At 36.4% G+C, this 21,824-nt stretch overlaps 1 protein-coding gene across 1 annotated transcript in view; it reads left to right on the plus strand.

Annotated features, from left to right (window-relative positions):
• LOC149424210 (uncharacterized) overlaps window positions 1–21,487 on the plus strand; it is a 29,373-nt gene extending 7,886 nt beyond the window's left edge. The window contains exons 5-12 of the mRNA XM_089631224.1: window positions 687–859; window positions 3,757–4,015; window positions 4,348–4,598; window positions 8,452–11,815; window positions 11,911–12,052; window positions 13,414–13,542; window positions 19,746–19,946; window positions 20,624–21,487. Of these exons, the coding sequence (XP_089487350.1) occupies window positions 687–859; window positions 3,757–4,015; window positions 4,348–4,598; window positions 8,452–11,815; window positions 11,911–12,052; window positions 13,414–13,542; window positions 19,746–19,946; window positions 20,624–20,781 (4,677 nt within the window). The 3' untranslated portion in view covers window positions 20,782–21,487. The remainder of the gene's footprint in view (window positions 1–686; window positions 860–3,756; window positions 4,016–4,347; window positions 4,599–8,451; window positions 11,816–11,910; window positions 12,053–13,413; window positions 13,543–19,745; window positions 19,947–20,623) is intronic.
• Window positions 21,488–21,824: the final 337 nt, after the last annotated feature.

Raw genomic sequence — 21,824 nt, forward strand, 5'->3', positions numbered from 1 at the left:
CAATCGACTAACTGACGAACATATGTCATCGTGCTTGCGATTAGCACTCGGTAATTACGTACCATCGTATGAAAAGTATGCTGAGGACATGCAGTGCCACGCTTCAACATCCAAAGTCATTATTTAGTTAAGTTTAGAAACTAGAACTCGTTTGTTTTTCGTAAGAACCAATAAACTTTGAAAGTTTTTTCATTGACTTTTTAGTACAGACCTCCAACCTACCTTGACTAAAAAAATGCATATAGCGAACTAATTTCTGTCGTTTCTCCAAATTCTATGTGGATTCGTGGCCATGCAATTATGCAACGTCCCTATATATACACTTATACCTGCGCCACGATACACCCTACCTACATAAACGACAATCCTGCATCACACATACTTGCAGCCTCTCAGAGTCGATCGATCGGAATCTAGAGGTAGATCGCCAGCAGTTCAAGTTTGAGCATCCCTGCCATATACTAATGTATTTTGAGGCAGCGATGCAACTATTGTTGCAACTAAAGTTGCTTGTGTGTGCCAGGACTGAATGTTTGAATGGTTTAAAATAAAATTCTTGTTATTTTTTAATTCTCAGTCCCTTCATAGTAATTTGTGTGTTGAATTTGTGGGAGCCATATCTGATGACTTTTTTTTTATTATATTTTTTACAATAAATTACTATAATTTTTTATGAATTATTTTAGGGAGGCAGTGAAGTTTGGACTGTCAGTGGCAAGACGGTGATAGCCTCCATTGCATTCCATCCTCGCGACCGACTGTTGGTCATAGCCACGTACAATGAGCTATACTTTTGGGACTGGGTTCACCCCCAGCCTTTCACCAAAGTCCAGACCAACACCATCAAGGAGAAAGTCAGGTAAAGAACTAACTATGTACATACTACTACAGTAGAACCCCGTTAATTCGAACCCCGATAATTCGAAAAAACGCGTAATTCGAAATTTTAGCAAAAAAAATTTCCGCTGAAAAATTTTTTCATACAAATTTTTTTTTAATTCGAAATTCGTTAATTCGTAATTCGAAATTTATTTTTGTCCGCGCACGAAAATTTGTTCGTGTAATTCGAAAAAATTTGATTTTTGCGAAAATAAATCATAACATTTCGTAAATCTGAATCTAAAAGTCAGCCGTGGCGGTAAAACGCCGAAAAATGTATTTTTACGTGGTTATACAACGTCCTAATTAGTATTATTATTTTGTAAATCTGAATCGATTTACACTGGAATGTCGTATTTTTTCAAATTTATTTCGAATATCCGAGTTTAAAGGGCCGAGAAAATACATTTTACGCGGATATATGTCGTAGTTTTACGAGTTTACGCCAAATATCTGCATTTAAAGGGTCGGCCGCGACGAAACTTGGCCGCGTAATTTCGATTTACGCGTAAATATAACGTATTTCATCACCGCGAAGGAAATCCGCCGCGAAATTTCAATTTACGCGGAAATATATCGTATTTTTACTAACTTTACTTCGAATATCCGCGTTGAAAAAATACGGCGCGACGGAAATCGGCCGAAAAATTTCGATCCATGCCGAAATATGACATATTTTTACGAATTTACTTCAAATATCTGAACTTAAAAGGCCGGCCGCGACGAAAAATTGCCGACAAAATTCGATTTACGCGGAAATATATCATATTTTTACGAATTTATTTCGAATATCTGAATTTGAAGAGCCGGCCGCGACGGAATACGGCCGCGAATTCTCGTTTTACGCGGAAATATATTGTATTTTTACGAATTCAAATTCAGATATTTGAAATAAAGGGCCGGCCGCGACAGAAAATTACCGCGAAATCTCGATTTACGCGGAAATATATCGTATTTTTACGAATATCTCAATTTAAAGGGTAGACCGCGACCGAAATCGGCAGCGAAATCTCGATTTACGCGTAAATATATAGCATTTTTACGAATTTATTGCGAATATCTGAATTTAAAGGGCCGGCCGCTACGGTAATCGACCGCGAAAATAAAGAAATAATTGGTATTAATACGAATTTACAACTAAAATACCACCCGGATTTGAAGAGGCGGCCGAGAAAATTGATTTTCGGCGTTTTTTTTTTTTTTTTTTTTTCATAAAATTTCGAATTACGTGGGAATTCGTTAATTCGAAATTTGATTTTTGATGTCCGCTGGATTTCGAATTAACGAGGTTCTACTGTACTACCCAGCTTTGAATGAAAACAATATGGTGTCTTGACTCTCAAAGCTCCATCATGTAAGTTCACCATGGAAAAGATGTTGTAAGCTCTTGCTGTTTTTGTCGTCGAGTTTTCTTGCCGTTTTAGTACACAGATTTTCTGCTTTATAAAATATATTAATGCCCTAGTGAGCTTTTACATAACTATTTTCAGTGGTGTTTATAAATACATAGAAAGAAGTAGAATAACGTAATTTATGTGAAAGTAAAATGTTAATTAAATTATTGGGCCTGGAGAAGTTTGAAGAAATAGTCCACACCATTCTTTGAAGAAAATGGCACCCTGAAAAAGAAAATCCTACCATATCATCAATTACAAAATTACAATGAAGAAGAAAAATTTACCACTGTTCAGTGTTGTATGAAGGTAGTCCCAGAAGTATCCAACCTGACTTATGAATGACGGTAGTTGTTTGAAAAAAATTCTGTGGTAGAAAGTCCCAACCTTATATAGCTAAAGTTCGATGTTTGAAGACGCTACGTTGTTTATTATTTGTTGACAGCCATCAATAGTGAACGCTCTCAGTTTGAATTTGTAAACATGGATAACATTGGTCATCGTTATGTGATACAATACTTTCATTTAAAAGGTCTCCAGTCCAATCAAAGCCGAGCTAGATTCTACTCTTGAGGAGTCTGCTCCTTCGTTTACGACTAAAATATTGGGTGGCAGGGTTTAAACGAAGCCGTACGATCTACCAAGACGAACATCGCATGACCGTCGACTGAAAGTGAGCCAGCTAGCAGACATGACAGGCATTTCAAAAAGTGCTGTACATCTCATAATCACAAAAATTTTGGACATGCAAACGCTGTGCGTAAGATGGGTGCCGCGTTTGCTGACAGGGTTGTGACGATGTTTCAATAAAGCTGAGTTTTTGCGTCGATTCAAAACCATGGATGAAACATGGGTCCATCACTTCACACGAAAGAACAGTCAAAACAATGGACTGAAAGGGGAGAATCGGCTCCAAAGAAAGCAAAAACAGTTCCATCCGCTGGCAATGGTGTCAGTTTTTTGGGATGGACAATTTTATTGATTATCTTCAATAAGGAAAAACAATCAACGGCGAGTATTATGTCAACTTATTGCAGCGTCTAAGAGATGAAATCCAAGAAAAAATGGACCGCATTTGGCGAAATAGAAGGTGTTGTTTCATCAAGTCAATGCACCAGTTCACACATCCGTTATCGCGATGACCAATATCAATAAGTTATAGTTCGAATTGCTTCCTTATGCACTTTATTCGCCAGATTTAGCCCCCTCGGATTATTTGCTCTTTCCAAACTGGCTCGGTGGTAAAAGATTTACCAACAATGAAAATGTGGAGTCTGCGAATGATGGCTATTTTGAGGAGCTCGACAGTTCTCACTAAAAACAGGGTATCGAAGCTGTTGAACATCACTGGGAAAAGTGTATCAAGCTAAAGAAGTTTGAAGAAATAAAGATAATTTCCCCTAAATTTTTTGTTTTCTTTATTTGGTCGGGTACTTCTGTAAAATAGTATACAACCCTCATATGTAAATCATATTTTTTTCAGATTTGTCTCGTTTGATCCACTGGGCCACAAGCTTATAACTGGGATCTCAGTGTGGTCCTTCCCAGGGGCCCCGGGCTCTCTCCTCCAGCCGTCCGGGGGGCCTTCGGCGGGAGGCACTTCACCCCACCACCCCTCTCACGGGCCCTCGCCAAACCTGCCACACGAACACAACTCCACTTACCACCACCTCCTGCAGCGCTACGACAGCCTGGTCAGAAGCTACCGACACCTGTTCAGGGTGCGATCACAGCTTTCCACGGTAATACAATAATTTTTAATTAAAATTTGTTGATATTTGTCCAAGTTATTGCATTTTTATTTAACACCATACTTTTCATCAAAAAAATGGATCAATTGACGAACATACTTGCAAAATAAGAATAGCACTAAAACTGTTAATCTTCAAGTTGTAAAAATGAAACTAGAACTTCCGTGCTGTAGATATTATATGAATTTCGATCTAAATATTGGAGTTTTTTTTGCATTGCACTCTGTATCAGGTTACAAAAAAAAAAATGAAGCGAAGAAGCATCTCTTCTCTCTCACCACACTTTCCTGAAAATAAATATATTATACATGATGGTTTTTTAGACCGATCGCGGGACGGATCCTATGGAAGTGGATCCTGGCGGCCAGGCCTCCACTAGTGCCGGGGCAGAGGGCCCCGCCCCCCGTGCAGCCACGACCCGAGGACCCCAGGCGCCCGCTGTGGATACCAGTAGCAACCCAGACAACAGCGACTCTGACGACGCCTCGGAGGGCACAGGCGGATCCCTTAACTTGGATGTTCAGTCCATCTCACTGGGGAACACCCCGGGTACCAGGAATTCTTCACAAGCGCGGTGATTATTATTTATTTATTTAATATTGTTACAATAATACATAATAAATGGCATAAGAACAAGTAGTGAAATATATTATATTTTTAAGTATTTCTATGCCTGAGTGAATAAACTTAACACTATGTGGGTAGGTTTTTCGAAACATTTCTTTAAAATATTGTGGGCATTGTTTGATTTTCTTTTTGTTGATATATATTTTTTTAATGTTGAATAACATAATCATCTTTTCTATTTTTTTTTAAATATAATTAATATACATGAGTTAAATGTATTATTGTTAGGTGAGGCGACAGAATATATTTAGAAAATATTGTGACATTGATAATTTTATTTTATATAGTTTTAGTTATGAAGAATTTTAAGGAAATTATAATTTCCAGTGTATTGTAAGAGGTTTTTGTTGAAGGCAATAAATTGATGTGTATATTATTCGGTAATAATATACAGGGTGTCCGGGGGTAAAGTGCGCTAACTTCTAAAGGTGATTCTGCATGATGGTAGAAGTTAAAAAGATAATCATTTTAATTATTTTTAATGACTTTATATCGCTTTTTAAAAGTGAGTTGAATAGTCACTGTGTTGAGTTAGCATGGAATCCTTTTTTACTTTACGCACTTTACCCCCGGATACCCTGAATAGAATTTTAGACAAATTACTGAAAGTATATAATAGTTATTATAATATAATGTAACTAGTAAATTAGTTTCATGATATTTGCTGTCAGAATTCTATTTTTTCCAAGGCCATTTTAAGCTTTCTCAGATAATCCGGACAGGATTTATTATTTTCCACGTGATTTGTAGCTATTTTTAAATAAAAAATTTCTTTTGTTGTAACACAATTTATACATTTTGGAGAAGTTTCCTTGTTTTGACAATCCTTGTAATAATAATAATAATAATATTGGACAATTTGTATAGCGCTGCTGTTGTGAGATATCACCTCAGGGGCGCTTTACAGTTAGGGTTGCCATCCGTCCGGGTTTCCCCGGATTTGTCCTAGTTTAGAAGGCGTCCGGGGAGCGTCCGGGCAGGGTTTCATTTGTAGTCCGGGTTTGCCAATGGTTTGCCAACGTGGAGAGAATATTCTCATTGATTTCACAACAATGGACCTAAGAAAGAAATTTACTAAACGTAGAAACAATCTCGCCAGTAATTAAAATTAAATTCAATTTCCAAGAATACAGCTGCATTGATTTTTACAAATTCCTTTTAAAAAGGGGAGATATTCTAAAAGCTAACGGAAAGAGTGATAAATACAAAAAAACTTGTTTTTATTACGTAAAAGAAATGTAGAATTTTAATTTTAATTTTTTATTATTTCATAGATTTCTTGAAATTACAATTGTTATGTTTTTTTTACAACCATACTAGGCTAATGCCCGTGTTAAGGTAATATGGCGGTTGATTAAAATTTAAGGTGATATAAATGAGAATAGTTTTGGATATTATATGTTTTAAAAAATTAATACTGTAACTTACATTCCAGTAAGTCTAAACTTTAAAAAGGGTCAGTTTTGTTGCTTGAATTTATTTCAAATTATGTTAAGAGGTATTTTGTTGTGTAAATGGCTGCTGATACAAATTTAAAGAAGATAATTATTATTCAGTTAAAAGAGTTACCTCAAAAATTGTAAGACTGAATACTAAAATGGTCTCAGTATTTTTATGATTTTTGTTTAAAAATTTAATTGTATTTTGTTAAGTTTAATATTGTAATAAGGCTTAGTTTTCATAACAGTATATTAATAATTTTTGTTTTATTTTTAGAATGAAAAAATTCTAACTGAATTAAAACAATGTGTAACAAACTGTAATAAGATTCTGTTTTGTTAGGTACATTTAAAATGATGATAAAAGATGACAAAATTCAATTTTAAGGTCTGAAAATAAATAAAAAGGTGATTTATGACATTTTAAACTGTTTTTATTACACTGATTGTGTTTAAAAAAACCTGTTGACATGTCCGGGTTATGGGCTCTAAAATCCGGGGTTTTCACGCCTCTTGTCCTGGTTGCCAAATTTTAGAGATGGCAACCCTATTTACAGTTGATGCAGGTATTACAAAAAATATAAATATTACAAAAATAAAGTGAAGTTAAGTGAAGTAAAATGAAGAGCAGGAATAGGTGAGACTCTGCAGCAAGAATCCTAGGTGGTGAAGAAACTGGACCAGCTTCTGCAGCGAGAGTCTACCGCATCCACCAACAGTGCCAGTACGAGGGTCGTCGTAGTGGTTGTCTGCACAGTGCATACACGCCTTTAAAAAAATATTTTTTTACGCATCTGCTTGATGTGTGCCTAAATTTAAGGCAGAAATAACATTGTACGAATGGTACCCCAAATTGATTTTTCCTTCTTCGATGATTTCTCTTCTGACTTTGCCAAGTACGACAATGTAGCTTACATTGTCATTTAATTTACTTTTTATTATTTTTTAATTTCAAATAAGGTATTTCTATTTAGACCTTGAATTGTTGTTGTTTTTCTTTTATTTATTTATTTTATTTAGGAATCAAACAGTCGTGCATTTAAGCAAAAACAGTAATTATTCATATGTTCTAGACCAATAAAGTTCCATTAAGTTTAGTTTTTGATTTAGTATTTGTACCTACACAATATATTTATAAATGACAAAGAAATATAAAAATATGTAAACATTATAAGGAATTACAAAATGTAAATAAAACATTTACAAAATGTAAATATAAAATAAGTAACGACAGTTAGTAGTAATACAGTTTTCGCATGATTATACTAAAAACAATAAAATAAGCAACGATGATAGTATTACATATTTCACAAAATAAAAAATTAAGTTATCAGTTTAATGAGCTGCATTTTATGTTTTTAAGTAACAGTTGAAAATATGTACATCTCTAGAGGTATTGTGAGTTTTAATTTTAGTGTAACAGGCCCGCTCATCTGGAATAGGATAATCTGGAACTTCCCTCAGCTCTTACTAATCTCCAGAATTTGGCTGAATTTAAACGGGCTTTCAAACCAAATTAATTAAAAAATCTTACCATTCATAAATGTTAACTTCTTTTCAATATTTTATAATAAGCCATATTCTAAAACTTCCGGTAATTGTTTGGTTTCGGTTATCTCCTTATTGTACCTTTTTAAAATGTCTGCTCAGAAAATTCTTATTTCTGAGCACAAACTGCCTCCTGTTATTATGTTTTAGTTTTAATATTCTTGTTTTGTCCTGTCCTGCTGTTATTGTTATTCTAAGTTTTGTCATCACTTTATATAAACAGTGTATTTAGTGTTATAATATTAGATCTGTATTGGGTAAAGCACACTCTAGGAATAATTTTAAGAACCACTAATACTGAATTACCATTTTTAAGTTTGTTATAGTAAAGCGCACTTGAAGTGAAATGACTCCAAACTGCGCTATATAAATGCCATATTATTATTATTATTACAGAAACGTCCTATTAAAGAATTTTGCACATATTTGGATTAACATTGTTGTATTCTAAATAAGTCGTTCGGTCTGGTGTTGTGTTCAGGGCAAGGAAATGCAATTTCGATTCCTTAATTCTTGTTGATTATGTCCTCAACAAAATCTTCTTTATATTCTATATCTGAAAAAAAAAAATATTCTTAAAACTCACTCATTAAGGAAAAAACTTTTTGATTGGCATTTTCATTTCTGTAATCTCTATTACAGAAATGAAAATGCGTTACAAGTTACAAAATGTCAACCTCTATAAAGGAGTATTCTAAGCAGTTGACTTTGAGTGGAGGTTATTGTTAGATTCCCGCCCAGCGTAAATGAATTAATGTGGATTTGTCATATAATGTTTAGATATTCTTTAAAAACGTTTTCCCTTTGTTTCAGACATGAAATACCTATGACCGACACAATGACGTTTGTCACCACAAATGTCCCCAGGGTCTCATATATGGCGATGCCTCGTGAAAGATTATTTGGATCAGGAGCCAACCAGTCAGCTTTCCGGCCTCTGTCAGAATCCAATAACTCGGCTCGGACATCAGATGTTTCCGAATCAACACTTCAAACCCATTCAGACCCATCGGGGGCCAGTTCAGTGCCTTCTGATGATCGGTTTCCAAACTCTTTCTCTGCACTCGTTCGGTCACTAAGACAATCTAATCCACCAAACAACCTTGCAAATACTACTCCAAATCCTATATCAAACACGACTTTAAATCCATCTCCAATATCAACTTTAAATCCAACACCAAACCCAAATTTAAATCCTGTTCCAAACCCAGCAACAAATGCAAGTATCCGAAGCGAATTAACAGCTTCACTCAACAGACTGCAGGGCTTTATGGAAAATTCTATTGATGAAACATTGAACATTATTGAAAGAAGTGACTCAGCGAGAACATCCCCCATGTATTCTAGTATGAACGTTTTAAGAGAGTTTCCGTTACTTAGAAACCCCACTAATGCATCATCAAGGAGATTACATATGACTCCTCCGACAAATTCTTTTGTTAGAAACCCACAAGTACATTCTCACGGAGCTCGACCTTCGGGAGACTGCTCCTATACAACATCTCATGGGAGCAGAGTTCAGCAATGGTTAAATAGCAATGATGATAGCCCCAACGGCAGCCAACCTCCAGGGCCTAGGCAGCCTACCCAACCTCCTGGGCCTAGGCAGGGAACAAGCCCGGCCAGACAAGATCCAACTCAGGACATTAACATTGAACAACGCTTTGACTCTATAGGAAGCATGATGAGGGATTCCAGAATTAGATTGCTTAATTTGATTACTGAATTTACAGAGTTCAGTACAATAAGACGCATATTGCAACATTATCAGCAACAGAGAAATACCCAAGCAAATCCAAATACAATGGAAACTTCTGGAGAAAGAATTAATCCACATTCCCCAATAGTGACTGGAATATTTTCTTCTGATGATGGTTCTGATAGTGACAGAGACATGTTCAGTCCTTTACCCCTTCACATTTACCGTACCCGTAATTGGAACGCAAGCAGCATTCCACCCCCTCCACCGTACTCCTCAAGTTTTGGGAATGTCTTTGAATCGACTCAAACTTCATCCATATCTATGCACATTGATAATGAAGACAGGCATTTCAGAAGACATTTACTTCCTAATGGTGATGAACAAGATTATTTCCCTCATGGCTTGGAGGCGGCAAGAAGTGTCTTTACTAGTCTTAATTATCCATCCTTTTCCAATGTCTCTAGAAGTCCAACTCCGTTAGATACAAATGCTCCCTCTACAAGCAGGCAGGCGCAACAATCAGTCCCAGTACCAACACAGCAGCCAGTACCATCACAAACTGAACCACGGCAGACTGAGCCCCCTGCACAGGAGTCTACTTCAAATCAAATTCAGGAGCCTGTACAAGGTCCATCTAACCAGCCAGCACTAAGGCAATCCCAGCATCTATTGCAAAGACTAGCTCAACAGTTAACTCAAAGAACTAGAACATCAAGCGCCCCGGCCCTTGAGGGATCTCAAAGAGACAATGTGGAAGAATGCGCCTTTGTTAAAGTTACCCGTGGAGTCCAAGCAATAAAGCAACACACTGAGGCTCTGGTCACATTGTGCTCCACAAATGTATCTCGTCCACCCCTGAGACAGTTGCGGAGGATGTGGGAAGATTTGCGCAGAGTGATTGTCACTATTCATCAACCGTCATCTGCGGGTCGGGGACCTGCAAGTTGTTTTTCTCTATCAGCCCATACCAGATGTCGACTTTTAAATTATATTTCGTCGTCATTATCTGATAGAAACAGAAACTCGCGGAATCGAGCTTCTAATGATAGTTCATCAACAAGGGCTCAAGCTAGTCATCGCCAAGTTGTAACGAACACAAGTAGTTCAAATGTTCCTACTAGTTCGCAATCAGATAGTGGAGCCAGCAGTTCACAAACTAATACTGAGCCCAGTACATCATCTGGATCGAGGCATGGCATTGCACCTAGGTCTCGTCACCTAAAAACAAACCCACTTTCTTCCAGATTATATAATTCCAACTTTGGGTTCTCTCCCCAGGATTTGAATCAATCGATGCGCCGAAGAATAAGGTCACTTGTTCTTAATAGATTAAGGCACACTTCCATACAACGCTCGCATTTAAGTCGCGGTCATAGGAGAAGCCTACGCAACAGAAGTCCATACCGTCAAGAACTTGAAATATCGAGGGATACTATTCGCTTTCATGCTCGAAGAGTCCTAGCTCTCATGTTCAATACTATGATGCAATGCTTAGAAGCCGAACACTTAGGAACCCAAATTATAGTCATGTTACGATCTCTTAAAAAGGCTCTTGGCTTAACATGCCTTTTGCTGATGTCTCAACCATTTCCAAATGAATCTCATCGTCCTAATGCAGCTGCTGCTCAGGGGGCCACGTCTAATTCACAAGAAAGTCAACCATCTACCTCCAATTCACCCGCTACTAATATGGAAGAGTCGGAAGTAAACGAAGGCGCAGCGCCAGCCACTCCAGCGCCTGATCCTCCTACAGAACCTCAGCCCTCCAGTTCTTGGATAGATCGAATAGCCATCCAAATATCTGCTGCAAATAGAAATACTTCCTCTAAAGCCAAAAAGAGGCAAGAGAGATATAATATTTTTAAGAGAAGCCAAGCTCTCAGAAACCGGAATCCTTCAATACGGTCACATTCCTCAAAGAAAGTTCCATCCAACAATATACCAGCTGCCACTGGACTTCGTTCCGAAAAGAGGGAAGATCGTTCAGTGGCTATGCCTGTTGAGGATAATGCTGTTCCTTCTACCAGTGGTTTACAGCGAGCCAATGATCCCGCCAACCGACCTGAAAACAATCCCTCGCCTTCTTCCGGTAGGAGTTCCCAATTAAATGCTAGGCGCTTTTATTCAAGAATGTTATTCAGGCGCTATCTGTACAATTATGGCTTTATGAGGGACACGACTAATGTCTTTAGGACACCAGAAAACCAAAGAACTCAACATTCCTCAGACGTGGAATTTCAAAATTTTGGTCCTGTCAATGGGCCGAGAATACTTTCAGTGAGGGGAGCGTCTTCCACAAGAAGTGATAACAACACTGTGAATGTCGTAATAGATTCCTTCATTAGTAATGTTGTACCTATAGTCCGGGTTAATGATGTTCCTGTATCTGAAGTTCAGCAAGATCCTCGCGTCAATGCTTTTCCTCAGCCACCAACACCGCCATTACCATCAAGAGAACAGCCTGTCATACCTCAGGTTATAATACATACTGCTCTGTTTAACTGTGCCTTTTCTTCTAAATTCTATACTTTCCCTTTTTATGCCATTTAATCATTCCTAATATTTTACAGAATATAATGTCAGTGGATGAAAATGGTGGTGCCGGTATTCTGGATGGGAGTCAAAGTTTAATAACCGACACTCCCGAATCCCCGGTGCACAGGATTCAAGTTTGGGACTTCACTCAGGGACAATTACCCGACATTTGCAATGGTAAGTCTTAACCTAACTTCAAAGTATGTGTGTATGTATTTTTTTTAAATCTATGAACCCTTATTAGTACAGAATTTTTCACTAAAAATAACTTGTACTAAAGAGGGCCCAAGTCTTAAGAAACTGTTAGTTGATGTACTGCCCACCGGACTTTAGAGCTGGGGTTCCAGAAATGTTTCAACCACGGAACCCCAATAAATAAAATAAATTATAAAAAAAATGTACCCCTTTCTAAATAAATATGAAAGAGGGACAGTCCTCAAGCACAGGCAATCTGCTACATTTGAAGTAAATTTTTGTAAATATCTGTATTACATATATCTTTGTAATATTTTTGTGTTTTGTAAAACAGAAAGGAAATTGTTTAATGAAATAGTGTATTTAATCATAGCAATGATAGATTTGATTGAAAGCTATTAACTGAGAAATTTCAAAACTCACTTCTATATATGGAGGTATCTGACGACATACTAAAAGAATTTTTGTAAGGCCGAGCAGGATGTAATTTTTTTTTACATTATCTCCACACAGTTAACTGAGGAAAATAATTTCCCTCAGGACCTATTTCGTTTTTGAGGATACTGTATGGAGGTTATTTTTAAGGAAAGGAAGGAGAGCAAGTTCTGGGAAGGAAAAGGGTATGAGGGGTGGGTAGGAATGTTGGGGTCAGTGTGTCAAGGAATGACAATCATATGAATCCATCCTTCTCACTGAGGTGCAAGGCGATGGTCGAGAGAGATGGAGAGGTCAAAAGGTCTCACTCAACCAACACACATACAACAACCTACAGTCCGCCACGAAACTGGAATACCTAGTGAGGAGGACTGAGAAAAAACTATATCACTTTATATTTTTATTTTACTTAATACTTTATCTTTTTTACTCTACTTTATATTGCCGCTAAATAAAAAAAAAATTATATATTTTTTTTTTAAAACCAATCCATCCTAATTCGGCCCGCCACCTAAGCAAACCACCCCATGAACCCGGACACTCCTACAGCAGAGGTGTTGGTTATCCAATAAATGGTTCCTGGGGCGGTGGTACTTAATAACTTCTTCATTCATCCATACATATTCAATTGCTACTCCAAATATGTTCACATATTAAACCACATTTCTTATATTTTCAAGGAATCCATTTTATCCGCTCACCGTTTTTGAAAGTACTGATCTTCCTTTTTTCATCTGTTGTTATTGCTATTGTCTGACAGCTAAATTCTTTAGTTTTTTGAAACAGTCGCGAAACCCTAGTGACGCCTCTGTAGAACCCTAAAGTTCTGCGGAACCCACTTCGGGAACTGCTGCTCTAGAGCACCTCAAAGAAATTAGTAAGATTCTAATGATATTTTTTGATTGCAGCTAACATCAACGTTGTCGTGCAGAAGTGTAAAATCCACAACGATGCCAGCATTGACATATCTCGGGATGGCCGACTACTGGTTGCCCTGCTCCCAGCTCAAAGGATGCGGAATATAACACATCGCTTAGGTCTGATTTACTATGAATATTTATTTTTAAAGACAATATTTAATATTTCAACATACAAAACACACTTAACACAAATACAAATAAAGGGATAAATCAGGAACATTACACATATAAATTATAAAATAAAATTTTACTTCTTTAAAAACATTTTTAGGATTCGAATTTTAAGTACATTATTGACTGTTATATTGATGAAAGAGTAGGTGGCCGGGTTTGACTTTGTTGGTTTCAAAACCAAACGCGCCAGGGTCCCTTCCAGTGATTAGAATGGAAATGAACCCACCAAACCGACCAGCCAACGGTAGAGCCTGATCCTCCATACAGGGCGGGGGAAATATATCCCATCTATGCAAAGTTTTGAAAGGAAGTTGCAAGGTTATTAAATGAAAGTATTTTAGTTAAATTTTGGACTGACCGTAACAAGGTATATTTAGGTAAATTTCACATAGGTATACAAGAAAGGTGAAAACTTACCCCCAACGACCAGAACCCAGAATCTAGCTACCCTGTCTAAAAAATTATGACGTTTAGAGTTTTGTGGAGTGAACGCAGTATGCAGCGAGTGGCGGACCTGTTGTCCAGCCGAGCAGGTAGAAGACGACAGTAGCATCAGGAACCAGCTGCATCAGAGTGTGGCGGCTAGCCGATGGCCCAGTGTGGTCCAGCCATGTAGGTAGATTTCGTCTGTGGCATCACCCACGTGCCGGATTCACGGGTAATCCGTAAGTTGCCCTTCCAAGATGCAGGGAAGAACTTACAAATGCTCCGAATCAAAATGCCCACGGCGATTACGGTCCAGAGACAGAAATAACACCCGATCACCCGGATATTCTCCGATTACATCCCCGGCCGCGCATGTCAAAAAACATTCTCATCATCCACTCCACGCGTGGCGAACCCCACTCGCGGGAAAAATTATTAAACTTCTAAACTCGAAGCACAAACCGAACATTTCGGTAATAAGCACAAATCCATGAAATACATCTCGATCAGTTCATTAGGCCCCCGAAAATAATAATCACCCCCCGACCAGACCCGCACACTCGCCTTCGTCCGGCCGGGAAGTGACGCCCCCTTGAATTTTAGTCACTTTCCGTTATTGCCAGTGTGAAAACAATAGACAAAACGAATCGAAACGATTTCACAGATTTTACAAGTTCTTACTTATTGCAAGTAAGAAAAATAAACCTATGTTATTTACATAACAATATTTTAAAGTCATAAACAAATAAAACATTTAGAAAAGAAAACATTTGATCAAACAAACGCCATAGCTTATAGTGATAGATAAATGCATGCTCTCTCCTCTTCATTTATATTGAAATATTAAAAAATATTTTTCTTTACACATAACCTTTACACATATATTTTTCCTAACCTAACCCAATCTAACCTAACATAAAAACCCAACCTAACCTAACCTACCCTATAATAACCCAACCTAACCTATAATAACCCAACCCATCCTTACCCAACTCAACCTAACCTAACCCATAATAACCCAACCTTATAAATCAAAGGCAAATTGAAATATAAATTTATAATCTTTACCTATTCTTCTTGTTTTATTACTTTATCCAAGTCTTCGAAGATATTATATAAAATGGCTAGTTAATGTGATTAATTTTATGTCAATTATCACTATGTCCAAATTGGGTAGACATTATAAATAATGGCTGGATAGTATATATAATATCCGGATTTATTACTTTGGCTGTGACATATATAATAATAATTAAAAATTTATTATTATTTGTTTATTTTTACAAGTGCGTTTTTAATATTATCATTGAATTCAATTGCTGTTTATTAAGTTCTTTTAGATCTTTTTAATAATATGCGTAACGGCAACATTTATTGATTTTCAAATAACTTTGGTAGGCGACACAGCCATTACTTGTAAACAACTAGCTGACGTGTATTCGGCATTGCTGGACTTTTCTTTACTTTCCATAAATATTATTTCCATGTATAATATTTATAAAAACCTTCCGGAAGAAATTCTCTAAATGATAGTGAAAACCATACCAAAATCCGTTGCGTAGTTTCGAAGAACTAAGCGCACCAACAGACAGACGCAGATAGCGACTTTGTTTTTACTATTTAGAGATAATAAATGTAACTTAAAGCAATATTAATTGGCTTCAACGATTTCCATGGGAGATACTCTCAGTATCGCCCTGGTGTATGACCAATTGAAACATTGCTTAAAATTGGCTTTAGTCGTGTTTGGTGACCAGATCTGAATAGCTAGGTATCCCCCTCTTCCCATATCCTTCCCCTCCCCACTTCCTTCAGCCTCACAACATGCCCCAATTGGGGATGCCATAGTCTCACTGGCTCCAGATAGTTGGGAGCATTTGAAACACTTGTGCGGTATTCACATAAAAAATAATACATATGTATTTTTTTTCCTGAGTGGATAAACAAAGAAAGGAATGTAAGGAGAAGGTATGATGCGAATGTGATTGGTAGAAGAACTCGGGACAGTCATGGCACGATCAAGTGAACCAGCACCCTTTCACTAAAAGGCGCTATACAAATCATCTAAATATAATTAATATTAAATAGTTGAGTCGTGCCGTGTCAAGTGTACCTGGAGTTGCTTGGGGTTGTGAATGGTTTAGACTAAACTTTTGAGGTTGCGAATTCTAATGTAAATGAAAACTGTGTGTACTTTTAAGGTGGAAATAATATTCAAATATGATTTAAGATTTTCATGGCCAAAAGTATTTTTGTTATTTGTTTTTGGGGTGTTATGCCATGTTGCGCTAACTCCTTCTTTAGCCAACGTTTCGGACAACATTACAGTTGGTTAAAAAAAGAGTTAGGGCAACAAGGCATAACACCCCAAAAACAAATAGCAAAAATGGTAACAATATTATTTTTAAAATTGAAAAGTTTTTTTTTTTTAAGTATTTGTTTCAATATTTAGATTTAATTTATAATACAGATATTTTCCAAGAACATCATTCCGGGAAAGACAATATTTGTGAATTATTTGTAAAATGTACATTGCAATATCGAATTTTAGAAGAATCTTTTTATTATGCTAGCTGACTTGAGGTTGTGAATTCTAGTGTACCTTATATAAGTTTTTTTTTTTTTTTTGTATTACAGACTGTGTCCATTTACAATACACATGTAACATTAACTACATATATATGATACGAAACAATGAAAGAAAAAAGAATAGAAATAACAAGTTATAAATAGTGATTTTTGGCATTGACATTCCTCTTGAATTCTTCAAGGCTACTATTAAAAATATCGATAGTCTTGGAGGCGGTTTGTTTCAATTGATCTTGTCACGCCTTACTCGGGCATCCCCGACTTTTTATACCGTTCCCTACTGTAAACCACAATGTTACTTAGGTAAGTTTTTAGATTCTCACGGCCAAAAGCATTTTTGTTGTTTGTTTTTGGGGTGTTATGCCGTGTTGCGCTAACTCCTTCTTTAGCCGACGTTTCGGACAGCGTTGCAGTGTCCATCATCAGGGCAGATCCGGTAGATCCGAAGATGTGTTAGAAGGAGTTAGAAGGAGTTAGCGCAACACGGCATAACACCCCAAAAACAAACAACAAAAAAAACACAATGTTACTATTAAAAAACTATGTTATATAGACTTTTATTTGATGTGCAGAGATTTATCTCTGCACAGGAGTCAAATAAAAGCAATTAGCATTTAGCCTTCCTCGGGCTTCCCTGACTTTTTACACCATTGAAACTATTCTCTAAACACTTCTGACACTATTAAGAACAAACTCTGAAATTTTCAGTGAAATCGGTTCTGTAGTTTTTGAATTAACCTTTTATATGCCAGTAGGTAGAAGTGTAGCTGTGCACAGCAGGCCAAGAATGCGAGTTAACTCGCTCTTGGCACAGAAGCGGTTAACTAACTAATTAACCATCACGCCGTTCCGTAGGGTTAGGCAGAGAGGACGGACCTCCAAACAACTTGGTCTTGGCACAAACTCCTTGCCTCATTCACATTCATACATCGTCTCATACATACTCTTCTATTATTCTGACTCTTGAAATGGCCCGACTCAACTATCTGATTCACTTGGTCGTGCCATGTCTTCCTCGGGCGTCCCCGACTTCTGCTACCATTCACATTTGCATCATATATTCTCCTTACATTCCTTTCTTCCCTCATTCCCTCTACATGCCCAAACCATCTAAGCGTCGCTTTCTTGATCTTACTCACTAAGCTTAAATCAGACTTGCACTCTTTGCGGATCTCCACATTTCTCACACAATCATACATAGTTTTACCACACATACGCCTCAGGGATCTCATTTCTACAGCATTCAGTCTACTTTCATCCTTTTGCTGCCAGTTCCATGCCTCACTTCCGTACATCAGGGTAGGTACCAGCACTCCATTGTGGACTGCTAGCTTCGCTTCTTTAGACAATATTTTGTTAGTGCCAACTGCGTTCAGTCCCTCCATTTTCCCTTCTTTCATTATTTCTGTCAGCCTTCCCATCTCTCGTGAACATACTCCCTAAATACACAAACTCATCCACCTGCTCATGTTTTCAATATATCCACTTACTGAAAAAATACTTTTTTTGCATATTTATTTTAATAAATGTAGTTTCCAAATTCGTTTTTAAGCCACACTTTGTGGTAGCCCCAGTATTTTAGTAGTCAAAAATAATAGCTTGCAAGTGTTCCGTGTATTATTATATTTCTTACATACATAATATTTCCGGGAATATAAGTTAATACGTAAATTAAAGCAAAAAGTGTCTTATCTTAATTTTGCGTAGTTTTGGCTCAATCGTGAATGACCCGCTCATCGAAACCCGCTCACGAGCTTTCAAAGAGCGAGCGGATTTTTTTTCTCGCGACCTACTCTACATCTACAGCTACATCTCGAATCACTTTTTCGCTACAGACAAAATTTGTCTACTTAGACAACGAGTCTATCTGACGAGTTTCAGATCAATCAGATGTCGAGAAATGTGGGTCAATTACTGCCTCCAAGATTTGCATTAATTTATTCCTGAAAACCATAGACAAGAAAACAACCCGTCCTAAGTATTGCGTATTAATTTTTTGTATGTACTTATTTATTAATGTTGGGGATTATATTTCAAAATTTTAATTATTTTTTGTATTTTTGATTTTTTCTTTTTTTTTTTAATTTAGTTTCAAAAAAGTTGAACATTAGTCACTCTTAATGGCATAATTTTTTTTTTACAAATATCGTAATATAAAATATGTACATTGAAAAATTTAATTTGGAATGATGGTCCTTAAAACATCCACCATTTGCCATTTTGAAATTTTACTTGCCATTTCCAAATCACTACTACGCCGATCGCTAACAAAACTTCATTAACCGCTTCTGTGCCAAGAGCGAGTTTACTCGCATTCTTGGCCGTGCCCAGCAGGCCAGCCATAGAAAAATAGCGAGTTTACTCGCTCTTCTTTGAGCCTCTGTATCATACATATGTCCCATTGTTTTTTTAATATGTTTATCTAAGTGAAGGGAAGCAAAAACGTCGAATATTGATTAAATTTGGTAAGTCATTTAAATATCCTTTCAAGGTGTAATGTTTTTAATTAATAAAAATAAGATTTAAAAATGATTTATTTTGATTAAAAATTCACGGCCTGCTGTGCACAGCTACACTTCTACCTACTGGCATTTAAAAGGTTAATAAATATCAGGGAATAAATTTTCCACGGTATTTTTGCCCACATTACAAAATGAATGCTTCATTATGTACAGAGCGATTGGCATTTAAAATTTGAAATACAAATGTCACTTGTATGTCCGTTTTTCGTTTTCAAGCCGACATACTTCAGACCTGCCGTGCTGGCATGGTTGGAGATTAAGACAGCGATACACCCCAGTGAAGGCCAATAGGTTAAAACTGTCATGAAAAAAAAAAAAATTGTAAACATTTCTCTTTGTGAAAATGCTCCTCAATTATCAAAAAGTATCAAAATTCTGCTTTAAGGGGTTGGAAAGTGGGATAGGGGTGGTTTTTAGAAATTCCGTGTAGACGGTGACCTTCCTCTTGTTTTCAAGGTCATGTGTACAAAATTTCGTCAATCTTTGAATAAAACTGTAGATTTGTATAAAAAATCAAAGCACACCACCACCCCAGACCCTGTTCTTTACATATAATAATTATAGATCTGTACAGTGACTTGGAAATAACATGTGAGTGTTGTGTTTTAGGTATTTATTCCCTGGAATGGAACTGCTTGGGAGAGTGCTTGTACACCGCCCTGTTGGAGCAGAATGCAGTGTCCATCTCCCTGTCTCCGTGCGCGCGCCACCTGGCCGTGGGGCTCGGCTCTCGGAGGGTCAGTCTGCAGCCGTACGGAAGGAATGGAATCATGGCACTCATCTTCAGACTTGGGGCTTTGAAGAAGAACGGTACGTAAAGATCAGTTGGATAGTGCCAACAAATACTTCATGAAGAGCTTTACCTTATTCATCAGCTATAATGATTCATTCACAAGATATTTCGACTGGCACATATATTTTTAACTACTTTTATTTTTCCAACTATGAATATGCCAAACAGCTGTCTTGTTTCATATATTTGTATTTATGTATTTCTTAACATAATGATTCATTGACAATATATTTCTACTAGCACCATTTTTATTTTTCCAGTTTTTTATGCCCTCTTGTTTTATGAATCACCCTTTGTAAGAGCACCTATGTATTTGCAAAAATTCAACTATGGTATCTCGAAATGTCTCTATTTTTATCCTAGATATTATTTCAAAATCATGTAAGCACACAGGATTCTAAACAAAGATCTTCCAGCTGTGGAGAAGCTTATTTTATGACACTGCCTTTCGATGTAGTGTATTGCAGGATTAATAAAATGTCTACGGTAGCGTTAGAGTAAGACAGAAAGAGTTAACTGCATATAAGTAGTTACACTTGCTCAAGCTCGCTCTCTCTTTTCCCAGATCTCAGCTGGAATAAACACTAGTGTCAGTCGCATCCACATACCTAAGACATCCATATAACCTAAGAGTAATAATTATAAATTCCTACACTCTCATAATAGCATAACATGTATCATCATCTAATTTCAGAGAACAACACTCGGCGAGGATGTCTGATTCCCATCCGCAGTCTGGAGCAGAGTTGGGAACTGGGCTTCACCAGCCTCAACTGCCTGCGCTGGGCCCCTCAGCCAGGGCAGGGCCTGGTCTACGCCAACAATACGGGCCAATTGAAGATCCTCAGCTAAACAAACAAACCCCTTCAAACCAACTGTGAATATGTAGACTGTTACTTTTATGTTGTTTAAATCTTTAAACATTAATGTTATATGCTTTCCCTTTTCCAAAAATGTTTAATTATACATATTTTATTTGTAGATTTATTTAATCAGTGTTTGTTAAGAAAACATTACTCTCCTAGGTATAAAACATTGGAAAATTTCTTTATTCATAAATATATTATATTTATCAAGACAGATAAGTCGAGTCATATTAAATGAAAAGTTCAATATCATAATCAAAAAAACGTAGCTAAAAGAATGTGTTTTATTCTATTATCTGTAATTATGATTTTTAAAAAATCCCAAACATGATCCGATGAATGTATTACGGCAAAGTGTGATGTATTTTTTTTGTTTTTAAGTTGCCGGAATAACAATGGCACTGATGGTGAATTTAAATCATGTCTAGAAAAAAATTAAATTTAATGATTTTTTTCCTGTTGGATCTAATAGAAAAAAATAGTCAAAAGTTATTCTAAAGCGTTATTTTCTTTTTAAATAAAAATATTTTTAATAAAAAAATATCACTTAGGGATTCTTGAATTGAAGCGAATTTATCAATATATAACTTTAATAATAAATATTTTATCTCCGGTACATTCCTTCATTCAACAAATTTATTAATATTCATCTCCATCTCAATATAACAAAAATATTAAATGTTGGCGGACTCCACCAGTAATAATGTGCATTTAAAATTATATACAATAATAAATGCTTTTTAATCTTTCTTATTTCATTAAAAGAATGTTAGTGTCTAGATTCAAATGTTAATATTAAGATGCAAATACATATATAAATTGAACTTTTCCTACAATAATTCATAGATTTCAACTGAAAAAAATTATATCGAGAATATGTACTACTAACTACTATAGATATTCTATAGAGTAACTAATTAAAACTATAATGAGGACTTCATAATAATCGTAATAATTTTATAAGTGAATGTCAGCTATTAATTGCGTCTTTGTAATAACGTAAGTATTTTTTGATGACATCGAAATCCT

Source organism: Hesperophylax consimilis, chromosome 4, assembly GCF_061612785.1.
Source record: "Hesperophylax consimilis isolate HC1 chromosome 4, BYU_Hcon_1.0, whole genome shotgun sequence".
Classification (NCBI taxonomy): domain Eukaryota; kingdom Metazoa; phylum Arthropoda; class Insecta; order Trichoptera; family Limnephilidae; genus Hesperophylax; species Hesperophylax consimilis.